Source organism: Polypterus senegalus, chromosome 5, assembly GCF_016835505.1.
Source record: "Polypterus senegalus isolate Bchr_013 chromosome 5, ASM1683550v1, whole genome shotgun sequence".
NCBI classification, from domain to species: Eukaryota; Metazoa; Chordata; class Cladistia; order Polypteriformes; family Polypteridae; genus Polypterus; species Polypterus senegalus.
In genome coordinates this window covers 127,644,313-127,669,422 of record NC_053158.1, presented here as the reverse complement: position 1 = coordinate 127,669,422, position 25,110 = coordinate 127,644,313, and the positions used below count along the sequence as shown (strand labels likewise).

General features: G+C 36.8%; 1 protein-coding gene across 6 annotated transcripts in view; it reads right to left on the bottom strand.

The window, feature by feature from the left end:
- Positions 1-6,974: 6,974 nt before the first annotated feature.
- The window catches only part of prpf4bb (pre-mRNA processing factor 4Bb), a 155,573-nt gene continuing 137,437 nt past the window's right edge, over positions 6,975-25,110 (bottom strand). For 2 of the 6 annotated variants that reach the window (XM_039753328.1, XM_039753333.1), the window contains 5 exons: positions 17,696-17,782; positions 13,101-14,596; positions 11,528-11,632; positions 10,896-10,984; positions 6,975-7,171 (listed from right to left, as the gene is read on the bottom strand). In XM_039753328.1, the coding sequence (XP_039609262.1) occupies positions 14,393-14,596; positions 17,696-17,782 (291 nt within the window). In that variant the 3' untranslated portion in view covers positions 6,975-7,171; positions 10,896-10,984; positions 11,528-11,632; positions 13,101-14,392. The remainder of the gene's footprint in view (positions 7,172-10,895; positions 10,985-11,527; positions 11,633-13,100; positions 14,597-17,695; positions 17,783-25,110) is intronic. The other 4 variants (XM_039753330.1, XM_039753329.1, XM_039753332.1 and 1 more) reach the window with 4 other exon arrangements.

Genomic DNA, 25,110 nt, shown 5'->3' with positions numbered 1-25,110 from the left:
CATGTGACTAAAGTGCACATTGCACTTTATCTCATGTGTCTTTGTCCCAGACATTATGGAGGGCACAGCATTAAATTGTGAGAATCCTGCTATTCTTTCAAGGCAAAAAATAAAGTTTTCCACCATTGCATCTTTTGTGCCATTACAGAATTACACATAAAAACACTGGATTTGGCATGCTTTGAATTGCAAAGTTGTGATCAATTAACTGTCAATTGAGTAAGTTAAAGAAATGATGAGATTATTCACTTTGTAGTTATTTATGCAGGAGCCATATTTCTAAATTATGGGTTTGACTGCAATTTACACAAACATGTCAATCAAATGATTTTTTTCCCCTGACAAACCATATTTAAAAATTTTGCTCTTTTCACAGCAACTTTAAAAGCATTCCTGTAAATTAAAAGAATTTGTGTTGTGATGACATCATTATGTTTGAATTTTAATTAGTGGCTTGAAGTAGAATTTAACTGTAAGTGAACATATCCGGTACATAAATAAGACAGGTAGTTTATAAAAAATCATATTCTTTGTAAACCCCAATTTGAATTTATTATTACTACTCATTATTTGGCTGATACCTTGATACAAAGTGACTAAGAATATTTGGAGAGACACAATTACATTTAAATGGTTAGATTTCTTTTGTTTTTCTTAATTACAAAACAGGAAGGTGAAGTGACTTGCTCATGGCCACACTGAGTCAGTAGTGTGATTTGAACCCATAACCTCAGGGTTTGAAGTCTATAGCCTTAACCACTATACCACACTGCCACAAACAAGGAAAAAACCCTCCATCTGCACAGTATTTGCAGACAAAAATGAATGCTTTATATATTTTTAAAATATTAAGTTCCAACTGCTCCAGTAACCCTCAGATAATTAATTATACATATATAGCAGAACCCTGATATTATACTGTACATCCCAGTTTACTAAGGTTACACATTTTCCAAAACGAACCTATATGTGTAAGACAGTACCTTTCTCAGAAATTATGAAACACTTTGCAGTGATTACTGTACCAACTAAGCATGTAAATATTACGCTTTTCATTTCAACCGTACCAAGTGAGTGTTCAGAGGACCTGGGGCCTCATGTATAAACAGTGCGTACGCACAAAAATGTTGTGTACTCCCATTTCCATGCTCAAATCGTGAAGTATAAAACCTAAACTTGGCGTAAAACCACGTACATTTTCAGGGTAGCTCAAACCCTGGCGTACGCAAGTTCTCCTCTTGGTTTTGCAAACTGGCGGCACATAGTGTCAAAGCAGTGCTTTTGTTCCAGTGTGGTTTCCCTTTCTTTTTTAGGTACACATCCCTGATATGGCTTCATCATATACACTGAAATTAACCACATATTGTTTATTACCGTAAGGTATTTGATCGTAATTAACCTGTAACAATGCAATGGTCCACGGAATGGCCAAACTATTCTAAAAACCATAGCTGCTTTAGCATCGTTACTCTCACTGCACCTTCTTCTTTCAGCTGCTCCCTTTAGGGGTTGCCACAGCGGATCAACTTTTTCCATACTACTCTCACTGCACCACTCGGAGTATTTATATCACTGTGTCTGAGTGTGGAATCACAGCTCTACAGCAGCTGATCGGAGTAACATTATTATTATACAGCATCTAGCACACGCTGCCTATTTGAACTGCTCTCATATGGCAAACACTTCAGAGCTTTTCCTGTACTGACCTCGCGGTTCAGAAACAGTTTCATCCCAAGAACTATAAATGCATTCAATCAGTCCATCAAGTGCTCCTTGTAGAACTGTTTGTACTTATAAGTACAATTACCTCACTGTAAACTTGAGAGTTATAATATTGCACAACCTGAGCCACTTTAGCGCGCATTTACATACGATAACGATATCATTTTTAAGATGAAATGCAGCAAAATGTTTATTATATTGATAAAACTTTAACTTAATTTAAAAAATCTATATTGTTAATAATTAAACGTGAGGACATGGTATCGCAGTGTTAGCAAGGCTCTGGCGCAACAGTGGAAGGATAGATGGATAGTATAATTAAACATGTACAGTGATCCCTCGCTATATCACGCTTCGACTTTCGCGGCTTCACTCTATCGCGATTTTTTTCTCATACACGCTTACGTCACTACGCATGCGCTTTCTGAGAACTTTTATTTAAGCCCTACGATGGCTCCTAAACGTGCTGCTTTTTCTAAGCCTTCTGACAATAAAACTAAGCGCCGGAGGAAGATGCTTACTATCCAGGAGAAGGTGAAACTCTTGGATATGATTAAAGATGGCAATACCCTACAAAAGCCTCCTCACGCATATGAAAAGACAGCGCCAGCAACTGCCTATCAAGATGTTCTTCAGCCGCGCACCCAGACACCCACTGCCTACTCCTAGTACTCCTTCAGCAGAAGAAGACAACAACGCACCTGCTGAAGATACTGCACCACCTCTGAAGACTCTCCTACTGAGGTCGTGCCTTCATAGGTTAGTGGTTGTGTGTAAGAACTGTGTGTGTTTGTGTGCAATTAAATGTACAGTACAATAATCTACTATATAAAAGCGTTCGGGATTGTCCTTCCGTCCCGTGAGTGCAAAGCGTAGGGGTATTCCGCTTATTACAGACTTACTACTTGCGGCTTGAGGTACGAAGCAACGCGATGTGAGCAGAGTTCTAGTGCTCTCATTGTTCCCTTGCTTTTGTGCGAGATGCACTGGAAAAATAGACAAAATTATGTCTCTGGAAATAATTAATGTTGATGGAGTATAAATGCCTCACCGCGTAGTAAATATCAGGGGAGATGGTGCTTGCTTATTCTCATCTATAGCTTATTTAGTGCATGAAACTCTGTCTTTAGCGGTACAGATTCAGGCTGACATTGTACGACTTTGGACAGGCACTTGAGGGGATTAAAAAAAACGTAGGTTTTCGGGAGATGTTATGAATGGGCACTTTGATGTTCCCATTCCCTACACTTACATGCCTGATGAGGATAAAAGTCAGTCGCCTTAAAAGGCGAGTGCGCCTAGTAATATGATATTTGTAACGTCTAATATGTCTTATTTTCTCTTATTTTGTCTAATATATTGGGTAATACGAGTGTAATGGTGACTAAAGGGTGTTATTTTATGTCTAGAGGGCTCTAATAATGTTAAAAAACGTATTTAGAAGGTCGTAAACAGGTTTTCTATACTCTAACTGCGAAAATATTCGATTTATAAAGAATCCTACCGTGATAAACGAGGGTTCACTGTACTACGAAGATATTTCAATGTTCCTTAAAGGTTTTGAAGAATTGGCGTTCTCCGATTGCTTTACATCTATTGCAGAGCTGATTGTGTGGCAACTGGGTATTTGGAGAAAGAAAAGGAAGGACAGGAATTGGGGGTCAGTACGTTTTAAAGAGACAGTACTGCTGCAATAAATTATTTCATCAAAGGTCGCGCAAGGTGCAGCAAGCAACTTGCAGGAGACACGAACAATCTCAGGACGAGGCGCCAGCTCATCACTATCACTGCGTCACCGTGTTCCCATGTTTAATACATGCTTTAATTCCCTTCATCATGAAAACGGTTTTAAAGTATACATCTCAGTATTGAAATTATTCAGAGCTGTAATAACATCAGTGTAATTGATTGTGTCCTGTCGGAAGGAAAAGAAAGCCCGCTTAGGAAGCATGTAGTGATTCACACACATAGAGCACATAGAAGAACACATACAAAACAAAGCGTTTTTAACGTGCTACTTTAGTTAAGATGGGATTTGAGAAACTAGTACATTAAATGATTTTAAGATGAAGTTTATGATGTTCTACTTTAATGACAAAATAAACTATGTGATTAACTCTTTTAGAGCTATTTTTTTTGTTTCTTTTCTCCCAGGGATAAATATTTTTCCAAAAAATATTAAAAAAAACCAAACACAAAATAATGGTTTAACATATGAAATCAACAAACAATATTTATTTTTGACAAATGTTACTGTCTTGCATATTGTATGAGCCTGCATACTATATGATTTCACATACTGTACCTGTTACACAGCAAAGTCCTGCAAAATATATCTCTCAAAGCAGCCAATTTCATGCATTGCCACATTGCACTGCTTACAATATGGGTTGCACTGGTGCCTCCTTTTCAATTGTCTCTTGCTGCACACAATAGATTTGGGTTTGTATTTTTTGTCCTTATATGTTGCAGGAAAGTCATCCATTTGAAACTGTGCCATGCCATATCCGCCCAAATGAAAACCAGATTGTCACCTCTTTGTCACCTGTCTGGCTTCAACTGTGAAGGCATGTGTCTCCTGTTCACCCTCACTGTGCCACAAGCTCCAATTCTCCTGCTCTGTAGCTCCATGAACAATTCTGGTGATGTATAAAAATTGTCCATGTACACAACATGACCCAAATGTTCATAGCCCTGAAGCAGCTCCAGCACAACCTGACTTGTCAAGGGACAGTTCTCTCTTTGAAAGGAATACTTTCCTGTATATGTAATTACTTTCAAGCTGAAACCGGTGTTTGCTTCTACCAATACAAAATCCTTTATGCCATACTTTGTGGGCTTGTCTGGCATATATTGGTGGAAAAAAAGGCGTCCCTTGTATTTTATCATAGATTCATCCACAGATAAATCACAGCCAGGCTGATAAAATTGTGTTATGTTGGTTCCACAATGTCAAGTACGGGCTGAACTTTATATATGGTGTTATAGCCTGGCTCACCCATTGGGATTTGCTTCTGGTTATCACAGAACTGAATAAAACTTTGCAGGCGCACATACCTATCCCGTGGCATAACCTGTCCAAAGCCACCAGGGGACAAAGCATGTTTGGACCAATGCTCCCTGAAGTTATATCGCCAGTCTAGTCCCAACTCTATTTGTAATACCATAAAGCCCTTCATCTCGTCTTTTGTTGTGGGTTTCCACTTTTGAAAAACGAGAATGCGATGCAAGTGCAGCCCGTGATTCAAAAAATTGCTCTGCATAGCTGTTTGTCTCGTCTGACAGTAGCTGAAAAGCAGATTGAAGTAGTCCAGCGGCTGGTAATCTGTCATGTCCAACAGCAAGCCATGCCATCTAGTGAAGTCCAGTAGCCAGTTTGGCTTCCACGGATCAATGTCTGGTTATTCCTCCCATGCGAACCTTGCCATAGGTGCATCGAATGTACTTAGCTGGCATCCAGAGAGCTGGGGCGGCATCAGCTGGTGTCCACTCAGCTGATGCCGGCTCCTCACTCTCCTGCTCACTGTCAAGAAAATCAGATTCTGAAACATCAGAGTCTGACTCAATGATAACGCGCAAAACATTGTCTGCTGAGTATTTTCTTTTCTGCACTCGCTTCGCTCCCTTGCGAGATGTTGATGCCATCTTGCCTTTGGTTACATTTCATAACTCACTCACAAGCAAGGATTAGATACCAAGTCAATGAGTCTAACCTTCCTCCAAGCAGAAAGGGAATGCCCGTGACATAACAGTGCGTTTTGTCGCCATTAACAGCTGATTGTCGCCATCTACCCCTGGATGTCGACTTTTGTCAACATGCACCCTCAACCCCTCCTGTCAACAAAAGTCGACATCCGCCCTAAGAGAGTCAAAGTGGAACTTTCAAGATTAAAGTTGACATTTCAAACTTTTTTACACACTGCGTCCCTATTTTTTCTCTGTCCCAATAAGCTTTCATATAACACTCATCATTTTCAAGGCGACTTTAATATCTGAAAACTTTTTTATTTCGGGCACTGTGCGACTTTGTGAAATTGAGCTTTCGAGTTTATTATTATTCTCCGACACTCTATGTCACTTGATCAACTTCCTTTTGTTGTTTATATCACTGTTTAAAACAACAAATAGTATGTTTTTTTTACTTGCCTCCACTTGGCATTTGCTGAAATTCTTCTATTTTCCCTCATGCTTTTGCCATTGCCTTTTCACAGGACGCTGAGCTTAAGGGCTAATTATACTGATTTGCATATTCAAAGAGGTGTAACTCTGAGAGGAGTCTAGGGAGTGGCAGCAGGAGCATGCACACATGTTACTTTTCACGCTGACTGGGATTTAGGTAGCGGAAGAACGTGGAAGTTGGCGAACACGCACATTTATGCATCTGGATTTTTTTGTGCATACGAACATTTCCGCTTTTGTATACCATGTTTTACTGTGAATTCTACGCACAGTGTTATGCATGAGGCTCCGGTGACTGTGGCAATAACTCACTTGGTACTAAACTCACAACTATAATAACCCTTGGCTACTGTCAGTGTGTCACTAACACTGACCATGTACATATGCTCTACTGTTTCGTTCACTTAGGATTTTTGTGTTTATACATTTTCAAAGCTCTGTGGTGAAATGAGAGCTTACGCACTCTTGCTCAGAGGAAGTGTTTTGCAGCAAGAGTTAAATGGAGAGCTCCATCCATCAGCCATGCCCATCTCTGACTAGTGTGAGTACTGCACTTCCCTAATGATATAATCCAATCACACTCTCTAAGCAGCATCACCGCTACAAGTCCACCTTTCCACAGTGTAAATCCCATCCTTATCACCAGCTAAACTGCTATGGACTCATATCACAAAGGTTCTTGGTTCAAAGACTTGCACTGTGCTGAACTGTTGGTGGTGAGCTGTGTACTTGCGTTCTCTGGCTCAGAAAGTGCTTTGCAGCATGAGCTAAATGGAGACATCCACCTCACAGGCATACAGAGTTCATCTCTGACCATTATTAGCAATCTGCATCTCTGGTGACTTTAGCTGATCTCTCTTTGTGTCTGCCCTCACCTCCTCCGTAAAGTGTCACAACTACAGTGATCATCCATTTTATCCAAGCTTTCAGGTATTCGAGGTAGCACTAGTCCACAAGGTCTCAGACAAATTATACTGTAATTGCTTCTGGTTTTTGAGCATGAAGACTACTATTCTATGTAATACATTTACTAAAATATATAATAAACAGAAGAACAGATTCTTTTTTTAATGGTTGTTTAAAGAGTTATATACACAACACAGAAGATTCACATATTTTAACTTCAAAAAGTCACATTTAATCTGTTGTTTTAAGGACACTTAAAAATGACAAAACCGGTGAATGCTCTGGAGTGCTTTTGATTTCTTGAATCTGATGACACTGGATAATGCTCAATGATTTTTCAAAAATGTCTGTGGTGAAACATGTCCTGTATAAAAAAAAAAAAAAGTTTGACTGAGATTAATCTTAGTGGGCAAACTATGTACTGTATTTATGTTCCACTTGCAAATATTTCACTTACAGCCAGACAATTCACAAAATAAAACATATAAAGCACACAAAAAGGAGGTCTTGAATTGCCATTTTTTTTTACCAAATACATTTTATATTTAAATAGTCTCTCAATTTATTATTACAATATAACTTCATATTTTTTAACAATAACACACTTCATGAATTCTGCAATCCTGGAATACCTGAAAGAAGCAAGCAGAAAGACTTTTTAAGTAAGTTCCCACCCAATACTTCCCCAGGTTACAAATATAGAGTAAACAAGCATAGGATAGCCATTTTCTACAGATAGCATAAGACAAACTTCACCAATAAGGAATGCTAGTGTGGAAATGAACGTAGAAAAGTTATAATAAAAAAAAAAAAACCAACAAACAAACAAACAAAACATATACAGTGCATCCAGAAAGTATTCACAGCGCATCACTTTTTCCACATTTTCTTATGTTACAGCCTTATTCCAAAATGGATTAAATTCATTTTTTTCCCCAGAATTCTACACACAACACCCCACAATGACAATGTGAAAAAAGTTTTCTTGAGGTTTTTGCAAATTTATTAAAAATAAAAAAACTGAGAAATCACATGTACATAAGTATTCACAGCCTTTGCCACGAAGCTCAAAATTGAGCTCAGGTGCATCCTGTTTCCCCTGATCATCCTTGAGATGTTTCTGCAGCTTAATTGGAGTCCACCTGTGGTAAATTCAGTTGAGTGGACATGATTTGGAAAGGCACACACCTGTCTATAAAAGGTCCCACAGTTAACAGTTCATGTCAGAGCACAAACCAAGCATGAAGTCAAAGGAATTTTCTGTAGACCTCCGAGACAGGATTGTCTCGATGCACAAATCTGGGGAAGGTTACAGAAAAATTTCTGCTGCTTTCCAATGAGCACAGTGGCCTCCATCATCCATAAGTGGAAGAAGTTCGAAACCACCAAGGCTCTTCCTAGAGCTGGCCGGCCATCTAAACTGAGCATTCAGGGGGGAAGGGCCTTAGTCAGAGAGGTGACCAAGAACCCGATGGTCACTCTGTCAGAGCTCCAGAGGTCCTCTGTGGAGATAGGAGAACCTTCCAGAAGGACAACCATCTCTGCTGCAATCCACCAATCAGGCCTGTATGGTAGAGTGGCCAGACGGAAGCCACTCCTTAGTAAAAGGCACATGGCAGCCCGCCTGGAGTTTGCCAAAAGGCACCTGAAGGACTTCTCAGACCATGAGAAACAAAATTCTCTGGTCTGATGAGAGAAAGAACTCTTTGGTGTGAATGCCAGGCGTCACGTTTGGAGGAAACTAGGCACCGCTCATAACCAGGCCAATACCATCCCTACAGTGAAGCATGGTGGTTGCGGCATTATGCTGTGGGGATGTTTTTCAGCAGCAGGAACTGGGAGACTAGTCAGGATAAAAGGAAAGATGACTGCAGCAATGTACAGAGACATCCTGGATGAAAACCTGCTCCAGAGCGCTCTTGACCTCAGACTGGGGCGACGGCTCATCTTTCAGCAGGACAATGACACTAAGCACACAGCCAAGATATCAAAGGAGTGGCTTCAGGGAAACTCTGTGAATGTCCTTGAGTGGCCCAGCCAGAGCCCAGACTTGAATCCGATTGAAAATCTATGGAGAGATCTTAAAATGGCTGTGCACCGACGCTTCCCATTCAACCTGATGGAGCTTGAGAGGTACTTCAAAGAGAGATGGGCGAAACTGGCCAAGGAAATGTGTGCCAAGCTTGTGGCATCATATTCAAAAAGACTTAAGGCTGTAATTGCTGCCAAAGGTGCATCAACAAAGTATTGAACAAAGGCTGTGAATACTTATGTACATGTGATTTCTCAGTTTTTTTATTTTTAATAAATTTGTAAAAACCTCAAGTAAACTTTTTTCACGTTGTCATTATGGGGTGTTGTGTGAAGAATTCTGAGGAAAAAATGAATTGAATCCATTTTGGAATAAGGCTGTAACATAAAATGTGGAAAAAGTGATGCGCTGTGAATATTTCCTTAATGCACTGTATATACTTGATTACCTGCTGATACAAGGTATGACAGCTGTGAAATCCCACTGATTTCATAATTCATGTTTTGAAATAGTGGCATGTTTTGTTAGCAACTGGTTTATTGCAGAATCCAATCCAAGTGCTATCAACCATATTTTCAAAGCACTGAGATTATTGATGTGGTTGATGGGATTTGGAAAACTTTTTCATTTTGCATGATATCCTGGATTTGTCATTTGACATACTTTTTATTTTTTGAGCACAACCAAGAATCACTATGGCAGAGTTAACTACATGAAAACATCACCTGCAACATCCATCCATCATCCAACCCGCTATATCCTAACTACAAGGTCATGGGGGTCTGCTGGAGCCAATCCCAGCCAACACAGGGCTTAAGGCAGGAAACAAACCCCGGGCAGGGTGCCAGCCCACCGCAGATCACCTGCAACAGTTTTTGCAAAATAACAGAAATTGTATTTCACACTCAAAAATTTGCGCCAAAATGTGCAGTTAATTGTTTTCTATATATCTCAAACTTAAATTGCATGTTTTGTGAAACTGGGAATTGATGCTATAAAGGTAATGTATTTGGTTAGTTTTAAAACAGAGCATCAAACCCCTTAATGAAGCATGAAATCATGGGATGTACCAATACATTAGTTTAATTCTTTCTTCAAGCTGTTAAGGGCATTTATAATTTGTTAAACAAAAATGAAAATACTGTCCACGTGTGTTTAATATTTTAGTGAAGCATTTCGTAGATCCATGTCTGCCGACTTGGCACATACTGATATACAGAGGTCAAACAGAGTAAAAAATGGACACAACAAATGAAATATGAACAGTATAAAAATACAAAAAGTACTGCTTTCATTGATGTATTTTTCCCATAATATGGAATGTTAAAACACACACACACACCCCCTTTCTGTACTGTATATGTGAGAAAATAACAAAATCAAATTGTTAATACAGTAGCTGGAAAAAAATTCAAGAAATTCATTCTGTTGATTTTTGAATACATGGTCTTATTTATTTCACCCACAAGATGGCAGCAGATTTCTACATCTAGGTTGCAGTAAGAACAAAAAAAGTCTGAGTTTATCTCTTCAGTAGATAACCTCTGAAGAATAGTTGACCCTAAAAGGTCTGGACAGTGGGGCTGGGACTATAAAGCATGGTATTCAATATTGAGATGTGAATCACTGCATTAAAAACAAAAGAGTCTGGATACTGCTGCGCCTTTGGTGGCAAATTAAATTTAAAAGTAGATTTTACATTGATCTGATTCTTACGCAAAAAAAATATTATACAGCTTTGACTATAATAAGCTTTAAATAAAATTAAACGTTTGGAACAAAAGGAGAGGTAATAATGTATAATTTATTTATGTATTAAACGTTTGTGTTAATTACTTACAAGAGCTCTATACAGTATGACATTGTTTCTTCCTAATTAGTTTAGCAGTGTGGCAACATATGAAAATAATCTAAAATTATAAAATATACTCTTTATAAAAATTTAAATCAAAGGGATGAGGAACAACTTCACAACAACTATGTATTTGCAAACAGATGGAATTAGTGAGTATTTAAGCAACAAATAAATTTTAACACATTTATATGGTTCAAGTACCAGAGGATCCAATGAAATCACAAAACTGTTTTCTAGACAGAAACCTTTGCTCAGGTCCCGACTTCTTGCTGGCTTCTGATTCTCTGCACCTACAATACAAAATACATAAAGCAAGTACTGACCCACTTTTATGCCTTCTTTATCTAAAAATGTTCAATCAGCTGCTATTGGAAAGTAGATTTTTTTAACCATTATAATTATTAATAAAATAACTTTGCAAGAACTATTACACAAACGATAACCATGTTTTAAACAACTAACTTCTTTATTTGTTTTACATTAATCTTCCAAGTTTATTGAGCACATAAACTGTCATGCAGAAGACTAAGTAATTTCGAAATTTGAAGGACACACTGGATTTTGTAATCTTTTTAAATCTAGACATGTTCAACATTTGGAAAAAGACAAAAATGAAGTGTCCTCCACATTATGGAGATTTTTTACAGAACAAATAAAGACTTATTACACATTATTAAAGTACTTTACCAAAAAAAAAAAAAAAAGATTTTTTAAGATTTGCTGTTTTAATTTCACACCATGATTAAAGAGATGTCTATTATTACTTAGATAGGTTAGTACTATTTTAAATTTATTTCCTGTCATGTTTATCTACACATGCCATCAGAAATGACCTTTTAAAGCAGTTGAAGGTCTGGTCTCACTCAAAGTAGTGCACCATGGATCGGGTGACGTAGACTGCCCTCCAGTCATAGTAGCAACACTTGATTTCATTCTCTCTTGGCATCATCATAGGGAAAAGTGAAAAAACATCACAAACATTAGTTAGATTACAAAATTAAAGTACTCATTTTGCAAGGTCTCAAATTATAGTAATAAAGCAGTGAAAACATTTAAATTAGGGATGTAAAAGTGGAAATTGTTTTTAAGCAATTACCCTAAAGGAAATTTAAAAAAATAAATAAATAAAAATCTTATGAAAACTTAGTGTAACCAAGCTCCTGACATAATTCTGCTGAGACACGTAACTACTGCATCCACTATAAGTTATTGACACACAATATGCACCTAAAGTATGATGTACATATGTATTTTATGTCTTGTAAAATAACCAAATAAGTATAAACACAGATTTAAGCTGTAATTTTACCAAGGAACTGCAGTTTTAGATATTCAGAGAATTGTACAGCACATTTATGTTCTACATTTTGCCATGGCATTTTAAGTCGAAAGAAAGTAAATGTTTAGGTTTCAGATAAACATGACAAAATATACCACTAAACACTCACACAACTATGTTTCAATAAATGTTTACAAGTCTGGAATGTGGAAAATACATTAAATTTAGATAATATTTGTGATTTCTAAGTCTTTTGGGGGAAAGTACTGCTAATTTCAAAATAATGGCATTACTCTTCTCAAGAACAGCTAGTGGAGCTTGACTACATAATTTAAGCATGTCTTTAGTACATAAAACCCAAAAACAATCTTCCTATTAAAACATAAGTAGTAGTGGTTTAGCACTTTATCTGTAGTAATTAAGTTAATAGCACTGAAATGTTCTGTGCATTGTTGCTCTATATTGTAGGTGGCATGTGAACTGCTGCATACATGTACAAAAAGAACAAACTTAAGCAGAATTACTCTATAATTAAAAAGATTTATACATAAAATGTTATATAATCATTTACATCCCTAATTTAGATGTTGAAAATGTTTATAGTTTGTATAAAGATGAATAATGTGTATGACACATGTTGCAAAGCTTTATATTTTTCAGCTTTAACATCACAATTTAGTTTCTTACTTTTCTACCAAAACGGTTAGCAGGCAGCAGCAGATGCAATAAAAACCAACAGCTGTCGCATCTTAAAATGAGCCAAAGCTCAAATATATAAGCACAAATGTAAAATTTCAATTAATGAAACTGGTGTTTAGCTTTAATTCTGCCTAAAATAATTAAACTGCCAAATCATTAAAAAAGCATTTTCTAGAATACACAGAAGCGCTCACAAAAATGAAATAATCTCTTAACGTCTAAAAGCCATTTTTATTTTTCCACAAAAAAACTTTATTTTCAGATGGTTTTATTATGCATTCTGAAAATGTACAATAAACTGCATGGCCACTACCACATGCAGGGAATCTTACGAAGTTTACAAGACAAAATTAGGTATCATTCTACAACTGATATTCTTTATTTGTTTAAAACCCAAAAAAATATACAAAAAATAAAGAAGCAATTACCGCTTTAAAAAAGCAGCAGCTTTGCTCAAGAGTGGAAGGTTTTATGCCTGTATTGAAAGACAACATGATCACAAATAATGAAAGCAATGTAAATTGCAACGAAACAACTTATATTCAGCATAAACAGTGCACTATTTAGATCAAATCATATTTAAAATATTTTGTATGAATTTCAATTGAAATCTATACATATGGGGTTCTCCCTGTCTTGCCCTAACATGCAGTTACTGAAAGAAAAAAACAATTTTAAACTACCTCTCTTTTTCTTTTATTGGAGTCTTAACAGTTTTATTGTTTTTAAATAGAATATAAAGAAAGAAGAAACAGTACACTGAAGGTGCTGATGTCCATCAAATCTTCCTGACTTCAGAAAAGTAGCATTTGTGTTATTTTCCAAAACATACATGTCTGAAAATTCAAATGCAGTTTACTGATGCTGCATTTAGAATCATGCATAGAGGCCTACTTAGTTTAAAGCCACATACACATGTGTATTATAATTTGTGCCAGTGTAATGTATGAAAGCACCAGTGAAGTTGATGGTTTAAGCTTACCTTCAGTGTACTGAAAGTGGTACACAACCTGCTTAAAAAGATGAGACCATCCTTGCTGGCAGGCTCAAGTAGGAACAGACCCCCTTCAGCACAGAATTACACCAAGGGCATGCTGCTGTGGCCTGCATACATACACCTAGGAAAATGTGAATATAAACAGCATTTATGCTGGCCATTTTACAGAAAGCATGGTTGCCAAATCTGCACATACTGAGATAAACAAGAGGAAAAAAGAAATAAAATTATTTTGTACAAATATTCTCCACTGTAAAAGCTGGTGTGTACTGTTATATAAAGGTAACTTTTTATGTGCAGCCTTGGCAACTACAATAAAACTTTAATACAATCAAAATATGAACAAAATAGACAAAACATATTTACAGTAATTATACCATTCACTGGCACCAGTGTATTTGCAAGGGCCCAAGAATAAGCTTTTACTGAATTATGTACAACTTTGGGCCAGCCTGTGGCTGTTACTAACTGGAACGGCCTAAAAGAATACAAACCTGCCAGCAAGTCAGGTTGTGGGTAGATGAATATTAGAGGAGCAAAGACTGCACTCTGTACGCCACCTAAAATTCTTTGGACCCCTACTTTGGTTGAACTTCAGAACAAGAAATACTGCATTGAACATGTGAGGGAGGTGAACAATGGGCTGGAAATTAAAGTACTTTAAACCAAGTTTTCTGAAGGTTTCAGTCTTTCAATGCTTTCATTCAACCCATAATAAGGCAATTATATTTTCTCCTGGATAAATGGGTGCTGTAGTGCCTGATTGATGCTTATTCGTTTGGCTGGATCAAGCATCAAAATCTGGTCCAGCAAGTCTTTTAGCTGAATGACTTTTTTGCGTTGATCCTCTGGCAGGCGCTGACATCCAATCATATCAGCTAATAAGTCCTTTGTAGGATTGATGGTACTCATGACTGTCACTTTCTCCTGTAACACATAAAGTTTTAATTGTAGAGACTGTTGACACAATTGACACTAACAAATCCCTAAAAGATTTTGGAAAATGTAAGTTTACAGGAAAAAAATAGCCAGATTACAGTCCTTTACAAGTGCACATAAACATTTTATTCATCATTTTATAAACACTAGGTTTAGCAGTCATCACTAATACAAATATAATTCTAATCCAATTACACATATAATTCAAATGAAAATGCTCAATAGTTAATCAAACTGTCATTAGCATACTAAAGATTATGAGAAGGTGGAGCTTCATGTGTTACAAAAAATTAGAAGATGAAGATGAATTTCACAGTAACTGAGTGGCTATTTTTAGTATGAAGCATTTCAGTACTTTATCTCTACGGGGACAATGTAACATCTCTTTTACAAGGTGACATTTTAACTATTATTTTAAGCAATCATCAAACATATAAGAAATGCTCTGCAGGATTTTTTTCTCAGATGATGATTTTGAAGTATTTTATGAGTTCCACATTTTGGACATTTAGTAATTAAAATAAACCTACCAAGTAAAGAAAAGTAAATACTAATCTGCTCCAACTAAAGTGAATTTATATTTACATCGAGAAAGCTGCAGCAAATATTTTATAGGTTGCTCATCACATTCTAGATGGGTGCATGTACTGATAACGTGCTGCCATACCCACCACACAAAGAACCACCTCTACTGGGACCCAAATGCAGTGGATGACACCTCAGCACCACGTTGGAACAGTGTAAGTTTGTTTTATTGTGGCTGGAATACTAATCCTGCCACTAACCCCCCATGTTTTCCCTACTGTTGTTCTAAAATGAACCATGAAGCTATACATGACCCAGGATAATATAAATATATTTATATTATATATTGATATGTGTAATAATAGAACAAATAGAAAATTATTTGCCTGAGTTTACAGTATGCAAGGAGCTAGTTCCAATATACAGCATAATGTAATGCGAGTAACCCAGGAGGATTTTGCCTCTTCCGTAATATATTGTGTATCTATCCAATTACAGGACAAGCTTCATTCATTTCAGATATCCTGGAAACCCTGGGTACCAAACAGAATCTAACCCAAGGCTAAAGGACAGTCCATCACTGAGAAAACGTTTATAACTTAATTTGGAGATGGCGCATAAACAAACTGTACATGAAGTATAGGAGAGGTATGTAGTACTTTTTTCAATAAACAGTGGTTTTGTAGCATGAATGTGGGTTAAACAAAAAACACTAGTAAAATGAGCTACTTGATGAATTCTTTCTGGTAAGTCTGGGCAAAACTGAAGACTATAAAATGGCAGGCTATATTTGACTATCAACTCTAAATTAGTCCAACATGAGTGAGTGCAAATGTGTGGTTCAAACTGTACTGGAATTGGCTGGAAACCCACCCCAAGTTGTTTTCTGCATATTCATTATGTGCTTTTCTGGGAATTCTGAGATTAGACAATCTTTACAAATTAAGTTTAGCCTCTGATTAAGTATTTTACATTTTTTGCTTACTGTTGTATTCAGTTATTAGGAAAAGTTGGGCGCACAGAAAATGACAATTTCTGTTATCTACACAATTGGGAAAAGAGGTTACAGTGAGAGAATTATATTTCAGATGTGATTCTATGACATGTACTGTACTCCATCATTATCATTTCTTTCCATATAGTTTTTTTTAGAGCCTTTTAATATGCTCAAAGTGACTAATGTTAAAAAGTTTTCAGCTCTGGCCCACAGACAAGTCAAACACAATTCTTAGTTTATCTGCAACCTTTTACAAAAATTATGAGCTGGTGTGCCAATTTTAAGCACAACATTAATATTCTGTAAAATAGTTTTTTTCCTCTATCTAATAGTTATACAGTCTTATTACATTGGTTACCTGTGTCATTCAGAATTGACTTTAAAATACTGCTAATGGTCTAAAAAGCCTTATATAATCGTGCTCTGTCCTAAATTCTGGAATAGCTGTCTCCCCTACACCCCAAGTCATAAGCCTAGATCTTTGAACAGAGGTCTGCTTATAATTCCTAGAGCTAAGCTTAAAAGAAGTGGTGAGGCGGCCTTTTGCTGTTATGCATCGAAAATCTAAAATACTTTCTCAACATAAATTCATCACGCTAATAACGTGGAACACTTTAGAAAACTACTAAAAACTCATTATTTTAATTTGGCTTTCTCATAGATACATTTTATATGTATTCCTAATAGACTATATGGGTATAGAATTATCATAATTCTTTAGGAATCTGTACTAATCCCCATTATTCTTTGCTGTCTTTTCCGGTTCTTCTGTGGTGGTTCCCCTGAGATAATGAATTAAGGTTGGTGTCTCAGCTGTCCATGAGACGAACATCATTAAATTCCCATGTGAAGCTTGAAAACAAAAAGGACCTATTTAGGAACATTTGTATTAGGTGGAATGCCCACTGGCGGCAGGGCAGTCTTTTGGTCTTAGAAGCCTGCAGATTCCCCCCTACCCCCACCCCTAAAGCCTAACTGAAGTTTATGTTTCTTTTTTTCTGTCCTCCTAGCCACCTGACCATATCTGTTTTTGTTGTTACTTATTCTTCAATAGTATTGTCTAATTTTAAACATTTTTCATTTCTTGTAACTTTCATTTTGTCATCTTGTAAAGCACTTTGAGCTACATTATTTTATGAAAATGTGCTATATAAATAAATGTTGTTGTTAGGTACTATCATGGCAACTATGTCATCCTTCCTTTGACAAAGAAAAAGGCTTACTTAATTACTACTAGATTAATAAAGTGTGATGCTTGTGTTCAAATCAAAATATCCTAGAGTGAATAAGTTAATTCTATTTAAGATTTGTAGATTTAAGAACCTCATAATTGCATTTGGTGCAGCACTCTGACTCAACCCTAGAATACAAGTTAATAAAAATGTACATATAGCATACCATTTTCGAGTTGGAGCCTAATGTACAAATAATCCAAATTAATTTTATTGGTTATATCAATCTGCTCAATTATCACCTCCGTAATAATGTTGTCAAATGACATATTTAAAATCGGTGGAACATTTTTTAAACAAAATTTACACTGAAAAGGGGAAACGCATACATACCCTTTCTGTCACTTTATCCACTTCAATGTACAAAAAATTCAAATTCTGGTCAAAATGTTGATCTTTAAAGCAGCCTTTTCTTATCATCTGCAAATATAAAAAAAATGAAGAAATGTTCTGTTCTGGTTCTAGCAGGGCTAACTTAATACAATACTAAAGTGTAGCAGATTAACAAAAACCATCAAAAATTTCCATAGTTTAACCTAAAATATATTCAACAAACCAATTCAGAATGTGTGTTAAATACTGTATGACTTAATAAATTTAGAGCACAACAAAAACAATCCAAAAGTACAGTCTTATGGTAACTAAAAATTAATATTCTGAAAACCAAACCAGGGTTGCAGGGAGTAATGACATCTTCCAGCACCATTTAGAGCAATGCAGGAACTGGCTCTGGCTGGGAAACCAGTTCATCACAAGAGCATATCATACACACACACAAATGATAATGAAAATAAAGTTTGTTTTGACTTTAAATTATGAATCACCTAAAAAGAACTGATGATTTAAAATTTTGAACCACCTAAAAAAATGTCCTGATGTTATCTTGTTTTGTGCTAGGTATCTTTTTCACTTGTATGTGTAGCATTTTTTTTTTTTTTTTTATATAAACGCATGTAAAGCAAAAATTACATTGAACTTTTCTGATTGCATTTAGACAACTTTTGAATTTGGCATTAAATCTGTGAGACACATGCAAAATACATTTGACCTGTGTCTGAACGAATGAGATGGAATTTTCTGTTAATTTACCAACTTATTTTATATCACTCAAATGTTTCCCTTGACATTTTGAAGTTCTTAAACAGTTTTTTTGTCTATCCTGGTTTCTCTTGTGTCCACAGGTAACTATAAACAGAGATAGCTGTGACAACCGCATTCAAAGCAACAGTTACAATCTTTTTTCCCCTTCAATTTCTCACTCTTGCCATCATGAACTGCCAAATCTCCAGATATCCTAAAATTCTATACATCACTTTTTATGTATTTGGGGAAAAAAATGACTGCATTATTTTGGCATGTCAGGTCATACAATCATAAGATTACATTAAGCATCAACAAATTTCTCTTGACAGGTTTGCTTTACAGAACAGCAATGCTTATACCTTAAACAGAAGATTTTACCTAAGATTATGTTTTTATAAAATAAGATAAGCCAATCTCTTCCTTGGAGTTCATGATTAGTCACTTCTTTATTCAAAAATGTTACTTAAAGGTGGGAGAATTAATACACTGCTATCTGAACTTTAAAACAACACGAGAGACAAGGGGCATTAAGTGTACATAGTTCATTTTAGCTAATGAATTCTCATGCATTGTTCACATTTATAGCTTTTGAACTGGTATTTTCATCTCAAGCTTCCACATGTGTGCACAAGCATAAATGAAAGAATATATTTGTTTATTCTGCCTTTACCTTCTTAGATCAATTTTGTCTCTTTCAGCAGTGTTTTTTCTACTTCTCCCCTTTTCTCCCCCAGGATGGTAGGGGATTTGCTTTAAAGCAACTGCCAACACTACCTCTTCATTATTATAAGAGAAACATACATTGCACCCATATATCCACCACTTGACATGTAGAAGAGCTGGTCAATCACTCATACTGAAAAGGTCATACTTAGCTTGTGTGTACAGTTTTCCACTGGGCAAATGAAAAAAGAGAAGTTAAGAACAATAATAAAAGACGCAGAATAAATCATAAATGGAGGGTAATTGTTTTACATTTGGAACTGACCAGCTGCAAAAAAAATTATAGAAGAGGGTGCATGTATAAAATAACAAGCATATTAGAGATTCTTGGGGAAATTAGTTATTTGTGACTGGAGGTTTATATATAAAAAAAAAAACAGATATGAGCCAAAAATTGGAAGCCACTTTTTCACATTGTGAATGTTACATAAATGTAAACAATTAATTCTTGATAACGGCCCTTTCTCAGTACTCTGTCTTGTAACTGCAAAATATCACAAAAATATAAAGGTATGTAGGTGCATATAAATAGAGCATGATTTACACTGCAAACTGAGATGGATACAACTATTTTGCATTAACTTGATTCACAAGAATTTATACTATATTATGAAACGGATTAAGTGAAGGTAGTAGCATTTTATTTATAAAATATTTTTTTATATACAGTGATCCCTTGCTGTATCGTGCTTTGACTTTCGCGGTTTTGCTCTATCGCGGATTTTATATGTAAGCATATGTAAATGTATATTGCGGATTTTTCGCTGATTCGCGGATTTCTGCAGACAATGGGTCTTTTCATTTATGGTACATGCTTCCTCAGTTTGTTTGCCCAGTTGATTTCATACAAGGGACGCTATTGGCGGATGGCTTAAAAGCTACCCAATCAGAGCACGTATTACATATTAACTAAAACTCCTCAATGCTATAAGATTTGCCTCCTGCGCGGTGCTCGATTGTTTGCTTGTCTCTGCCTCTATCTCACCCTCTCTGACATTCTCTGCGCCTGACGGAGGGGGTGTGAGCAGAGGTGCTGTTTGCACAGAAGCTGTTTGCCTAGTGTATACAGACGCTCCTCTAAGAAATGCCGCTTTATCGAGGTGCGTCCAAAAGCACACTTATTGATTTTTTGATTGTTTGCTTTAATCTCGCGCTTTCTCTCTCTCTCTGACGCTCTCTGCGTTTGACGGAGGAGATGTGAGCAGAGGGCTTTTGCACAGAGGCTGTTTGCTTAGAAGATAGGGACGCTCCTGTAAAAAATGCTGAAAGGCTACCTTCGCATTGATCCCTTCATTGCCGCTGCTTTATCGCGGTGCTTGCATACTTAAAAGCGCAACAGCCCTATTGATTTTTCATTGTTTACTTTACTCTCTCTCTGACATTCTCCGCTCCTTACGCGCACTTTGAAGAGGAAGATATGTTTGCATTCTTTTAATTGTGAGAAAGAACTGTCATCTCTGTCTTGTCATGGAGCAAAGTTTAAACTTTTGACTAAAGGGTGTTATTTCATGTCTAGAGGGCTCTAATAATGTTAAAAAACGTATTTAGAAGGTCGTAAACAGGTTTTCTATGCTCTAACTGCGAAAATATTAGATTTATAAATAAAGAATCCTACTTCGTGGAAATTCATTTATCTGTCTGGAGCGGATTAACCGCGATAAACAAGGGTTTACTGTATAACTGTGCGGAGAATATTTATAAACAGTGTGGGAGAGTTTCTAAGGGCTTAAAATATATAAAAATAATCATACAAACATATGGTTTCTACTTCGCGGATTTTCACCTATCGCGGGGGGGTCTGGAACGCAACCCCCGCGATCGAGTAGGGATTACTGTATAATCCTAGAAATTAAGCATTGTCTTGAACTGATATGGCGCACAGCATGAGCTTAAAATGCTTTTTATTATTCTTTATCTGCAGAATAGAGAAATGCATTTGTACAAGATGCTGTGTGTTGTCCCTGAACAGTACCTTAATATGCAAATATTAAAAAAAAAAATCATTAGTAAACCGTTAACAGTTAAGGATAATTTCCTCCCAAGGAAAGAACAAACTACAGATGGGCCTAGAGATTGTTAATAAAATCAACCTGGACTCCACATAGTTTGCTACAGGTCTGAGCAGGGTTTGACTGATATTGGAGGTCCTAGGGTTTGGGCTGTTGCATATATTTTCTGAAGCTTCAGCTTCTTTTCATCCTTGAAACATTATCAATAAAACACCTGCTTCCTCAACTTAAAAGTTTGAGATGGTGTTGATCTTTTCACCGCTGGACTAGGCATGCATAAGCCAATACTGACAAATGAATAAAATCTGCAAAGTCTCCCTCGTTTTTTCCAAGTGTCACTATTTGGACTTCAGTAGTGTTTGGAAATTGTTTGGCTTTACCCTAGTTGACAGTACAAAAGTACAACATCTAATGATAAAACATATCATTGCATATGAAGAGGCCATCTAAGGTTATGTGTGGGGCATGTAACACGCCATCTTGCAAAACTGTTCTCTGCTAAACAAAGTTCAATAAACTGTTCATTGTTCATTCGATTGCATAAGGGAGGACAATCAGAAGGTGGAAGGAGATATCAGATGCAAAACATACTTTTCACTTACTTAATTTGGACCCTAAAAATACCCGTATTTTGTTAGTGGTCACATGACTACACTAATCGGTAGTCACAACAAAAGCAACATGACCATGCATTGTAAGCTCTCATCTGTCCATTTTTTACAGTCTTTGCAGTGTACTGAAACACTACAAAGCTTGAATAAAAACATGCCTTTATAGTTTTATTTTGTATAAATTATTTGAGCTTGTATTTTTTGTTTAACAAGTGAATTGATCTTCCTAATTAAAATAATTATGGATCTACACACCCTTGTTAAAATGGCAGGTGTTTGTGGTATAAAAAATGAAACCAAGATAAATCAAGTCTGAACTTTATACACTTTTCTAGCTTGCAGTTTCACAATAAAACAAATCAGAAACCATTTAGGGAGGACACAAAAAGTGTGCACATCCCTAAGGTAATACAGTAATCCCTCGATATATCGCGCTTCGACTTTCGCGGCTTCACTCTATCGCAAATTTTAAATGTAAGCACATCTAAATATATATCACGGATTTTTCGCTGGTTCGCGGACTTCTGCGGACAATGGGTCTTTTAATTTATGGTACATGCTTCCTCAGTTTGTTTGCCCAGTTGATTTCATACAAGGGACACTATTGGCGGATGGCTTAGAAGCTACCTAATCAGAGCATGTATTATATATTAACTAAAACTCATCCATGCTATAAGATATGCTTGATTGTTTGCTTGTCACTGACTCTATCTCACCCTCTCAGACATTCTCTGCGCCTGACGGAGGGGCTGTGAGCAGAGGTGCTGTTTGCACAGAAGCATTTTGCCTAGTGGATACGGACGCACCTCTAAGAAATGCCGCTTTATCGCAGTGCTTCCAAAAGCACACTTATTGATTTTTTGATTGTTTGCTTTAATCTCGCTCTCTCTCTCTCTGACGTTCTCTGCGCCTGACGGAGGAGATGTGAGCAGAGGGGCTGTTTGCACTGAGGATGTTTGCTTAGAAGATACTGACGCTCCTCTAAAAAATGCCGCGGCAAACTTAAAAGCACACGTATTGATTTTATGATTGTTTGCTTTTCTTTGCGAGCGCTCTCTTTCTCCCACTCTGAAATTCTCTGCTCCTGAAGAGAAGAAGATATATTTGCATTCTTTTAATTGTGAGAAAGAACTGTCATCTCTGTCTTGTCATGCAGCACAGTTTAAACGTTTGACTAAAGGGTTTTATTTCATGTCTAGAGGGCTCTAATAATGTTAACAGTGTGGGAGAGTTTATAAGCGCTTAAAATATATAAAAATAAACTATACAAACATATGGTTTCTATTTCACGGATTTTCATCTATCGCGGGGGTTGCGTTCCAGAATTGATCGAGGAGGGATTACTGTACTTTGTGGAAGCACTTTTTAATTTCATTACAACACTCAGTTCATTTGGTACAGTGTTTATCGGCTTGGCACATCTTGTAAAATGTCAAATTGTGAAGGCAATCCTTGTGCTGAGTCCTCTTTAGGGGCCTGATTTGTAAAACTTTGAATGGATTTGAGCATAAAACCTTGCAAACACACCATTTACGCAACTCACCATTTGTAAATCACACCACCCTGAAACATCCATAAATGGAGCATGCTAATCTACCTTATACATATGTAATCACAAACTTAACACTAGAATTACCAGAAGCAGCCAGACACACTTGATTACACTGCTCTAAATGGTAAATTTGCCGGGAGCTGCTTTTGAACTCACAACATCCGGATTATACATCAGCAGTTCTAACCGCTGCTCCACGGAAGCTGATGTATTGTACTTGCACCTTTTGTAAAAGTGTTTATTTGATATTTGGCCATCGGCCTTCACACATTATACAGTTCATGTCTACATTTTGTCATTTATTACTTAAACATGAAAAATGTTTGTTTTAACGATATATTTACATAGATTGTTGTAGACACAAAACACACGTCAAATTATTTCCCCTTACAATTCAGGGTAGCTCACTCCCAGATAATCAATCAAGGCAGGAAATGGAAGAACTTCTTGCCCATTCTGAGGCAGTGTTAGGGGATGTTATAGCAGGCTGCATGGGCTTATCGACACATTTAGAAGACAAAAGACACTGACAGAGAGATGCGAAGGGATTTAAGGTGGGCCAGATTTATGAGTTTTTTCATTGGCTCTGATAATTCTAGTGTTAACCGGCTGGTAGAGCAGCCTCCCTTCTGACACATCAAGACACTGCCACCTGCAATCAAGTGTATCTGACTGCTCTCTGCAGCTGACAGCACACGATCATGTGTGGCATTATAGCACTTCCCCAATGCGGTCCGGGGGTTCAAAAAAGGTGTAATGCACCAAAGTCTGACCTGATAGCCACAGTCACCCGGGCACATGTAATTAATGTTACAGTGAATAGTACTAGCCATATGAAAGACTGAGGATTCAGTCAATTACCTTACCCACCATTCACCACTTGCAGCACTTTCACATTTGCCAAAGTTACTCTGTCCCAAAATAAATTAATCACATGGTGACAAAGGCCACTAAGACACATTTGTCAGCCGCATCTTGGATTCACAGATGATTCGTGCACTAATGTAATGTCACTACACAAAGTTAACAAAAGCTGTTTCATTCAATCTGTGTCCTTACTGCAATATAAGTGCAGTAAAGTGATCCAATTATGTTAAGAGAACCAGACATACCGGCAAATTGCCTTCTTATGTTGGCAAAAACATGTCTTTAATGTATGTACACCCACACCATGTAGAAACTGGATGTAGTGCCTTGCCAGTCAGTTACTGGCTTCCAGCACAGCAAGCACGATTTAGTGCATCTTGGTTGTGATATTAGTGATCAGTAAGCTAAACAAAAGGTGGTTATGTGCAAATATGCAGTACTGCCCACCTTAAAAGGGAAGTCAGTACATCAAATTCATCATTTTTGAGGTGAAACAAGTTTTTCATGTCAATGCACAGTATAGTGATAGCTAGGTGATATGTATTATTATACAAGGAAGTCATCATTTAGCAAGTTTGCATGCATTTACCGTCTTTACAAAGGATGATGACATTTCGCTGTTTCTATGAAATGTTGCATATAAATGGGTTAGAGTTGCCTTAAATATGCACAAGTTGTTGTGTATTGCAAGCTTTATACTGCAAATGAGGCACCAGGTTTCAATTGGACTTTGGCTGGGCCATTTCAGAATATTGTTATGGTGAAACAATTCTTTTGCTGATTTTGGTTTATACTTTGGGTCGTCGTTATGTTGAAAGGTTAAATTCTTAATCACAATCAGCTTCCTTACAGACACTTGAAGGTTTTGACTGGTACTAAGAGCTATATATGATTAACTTCTAC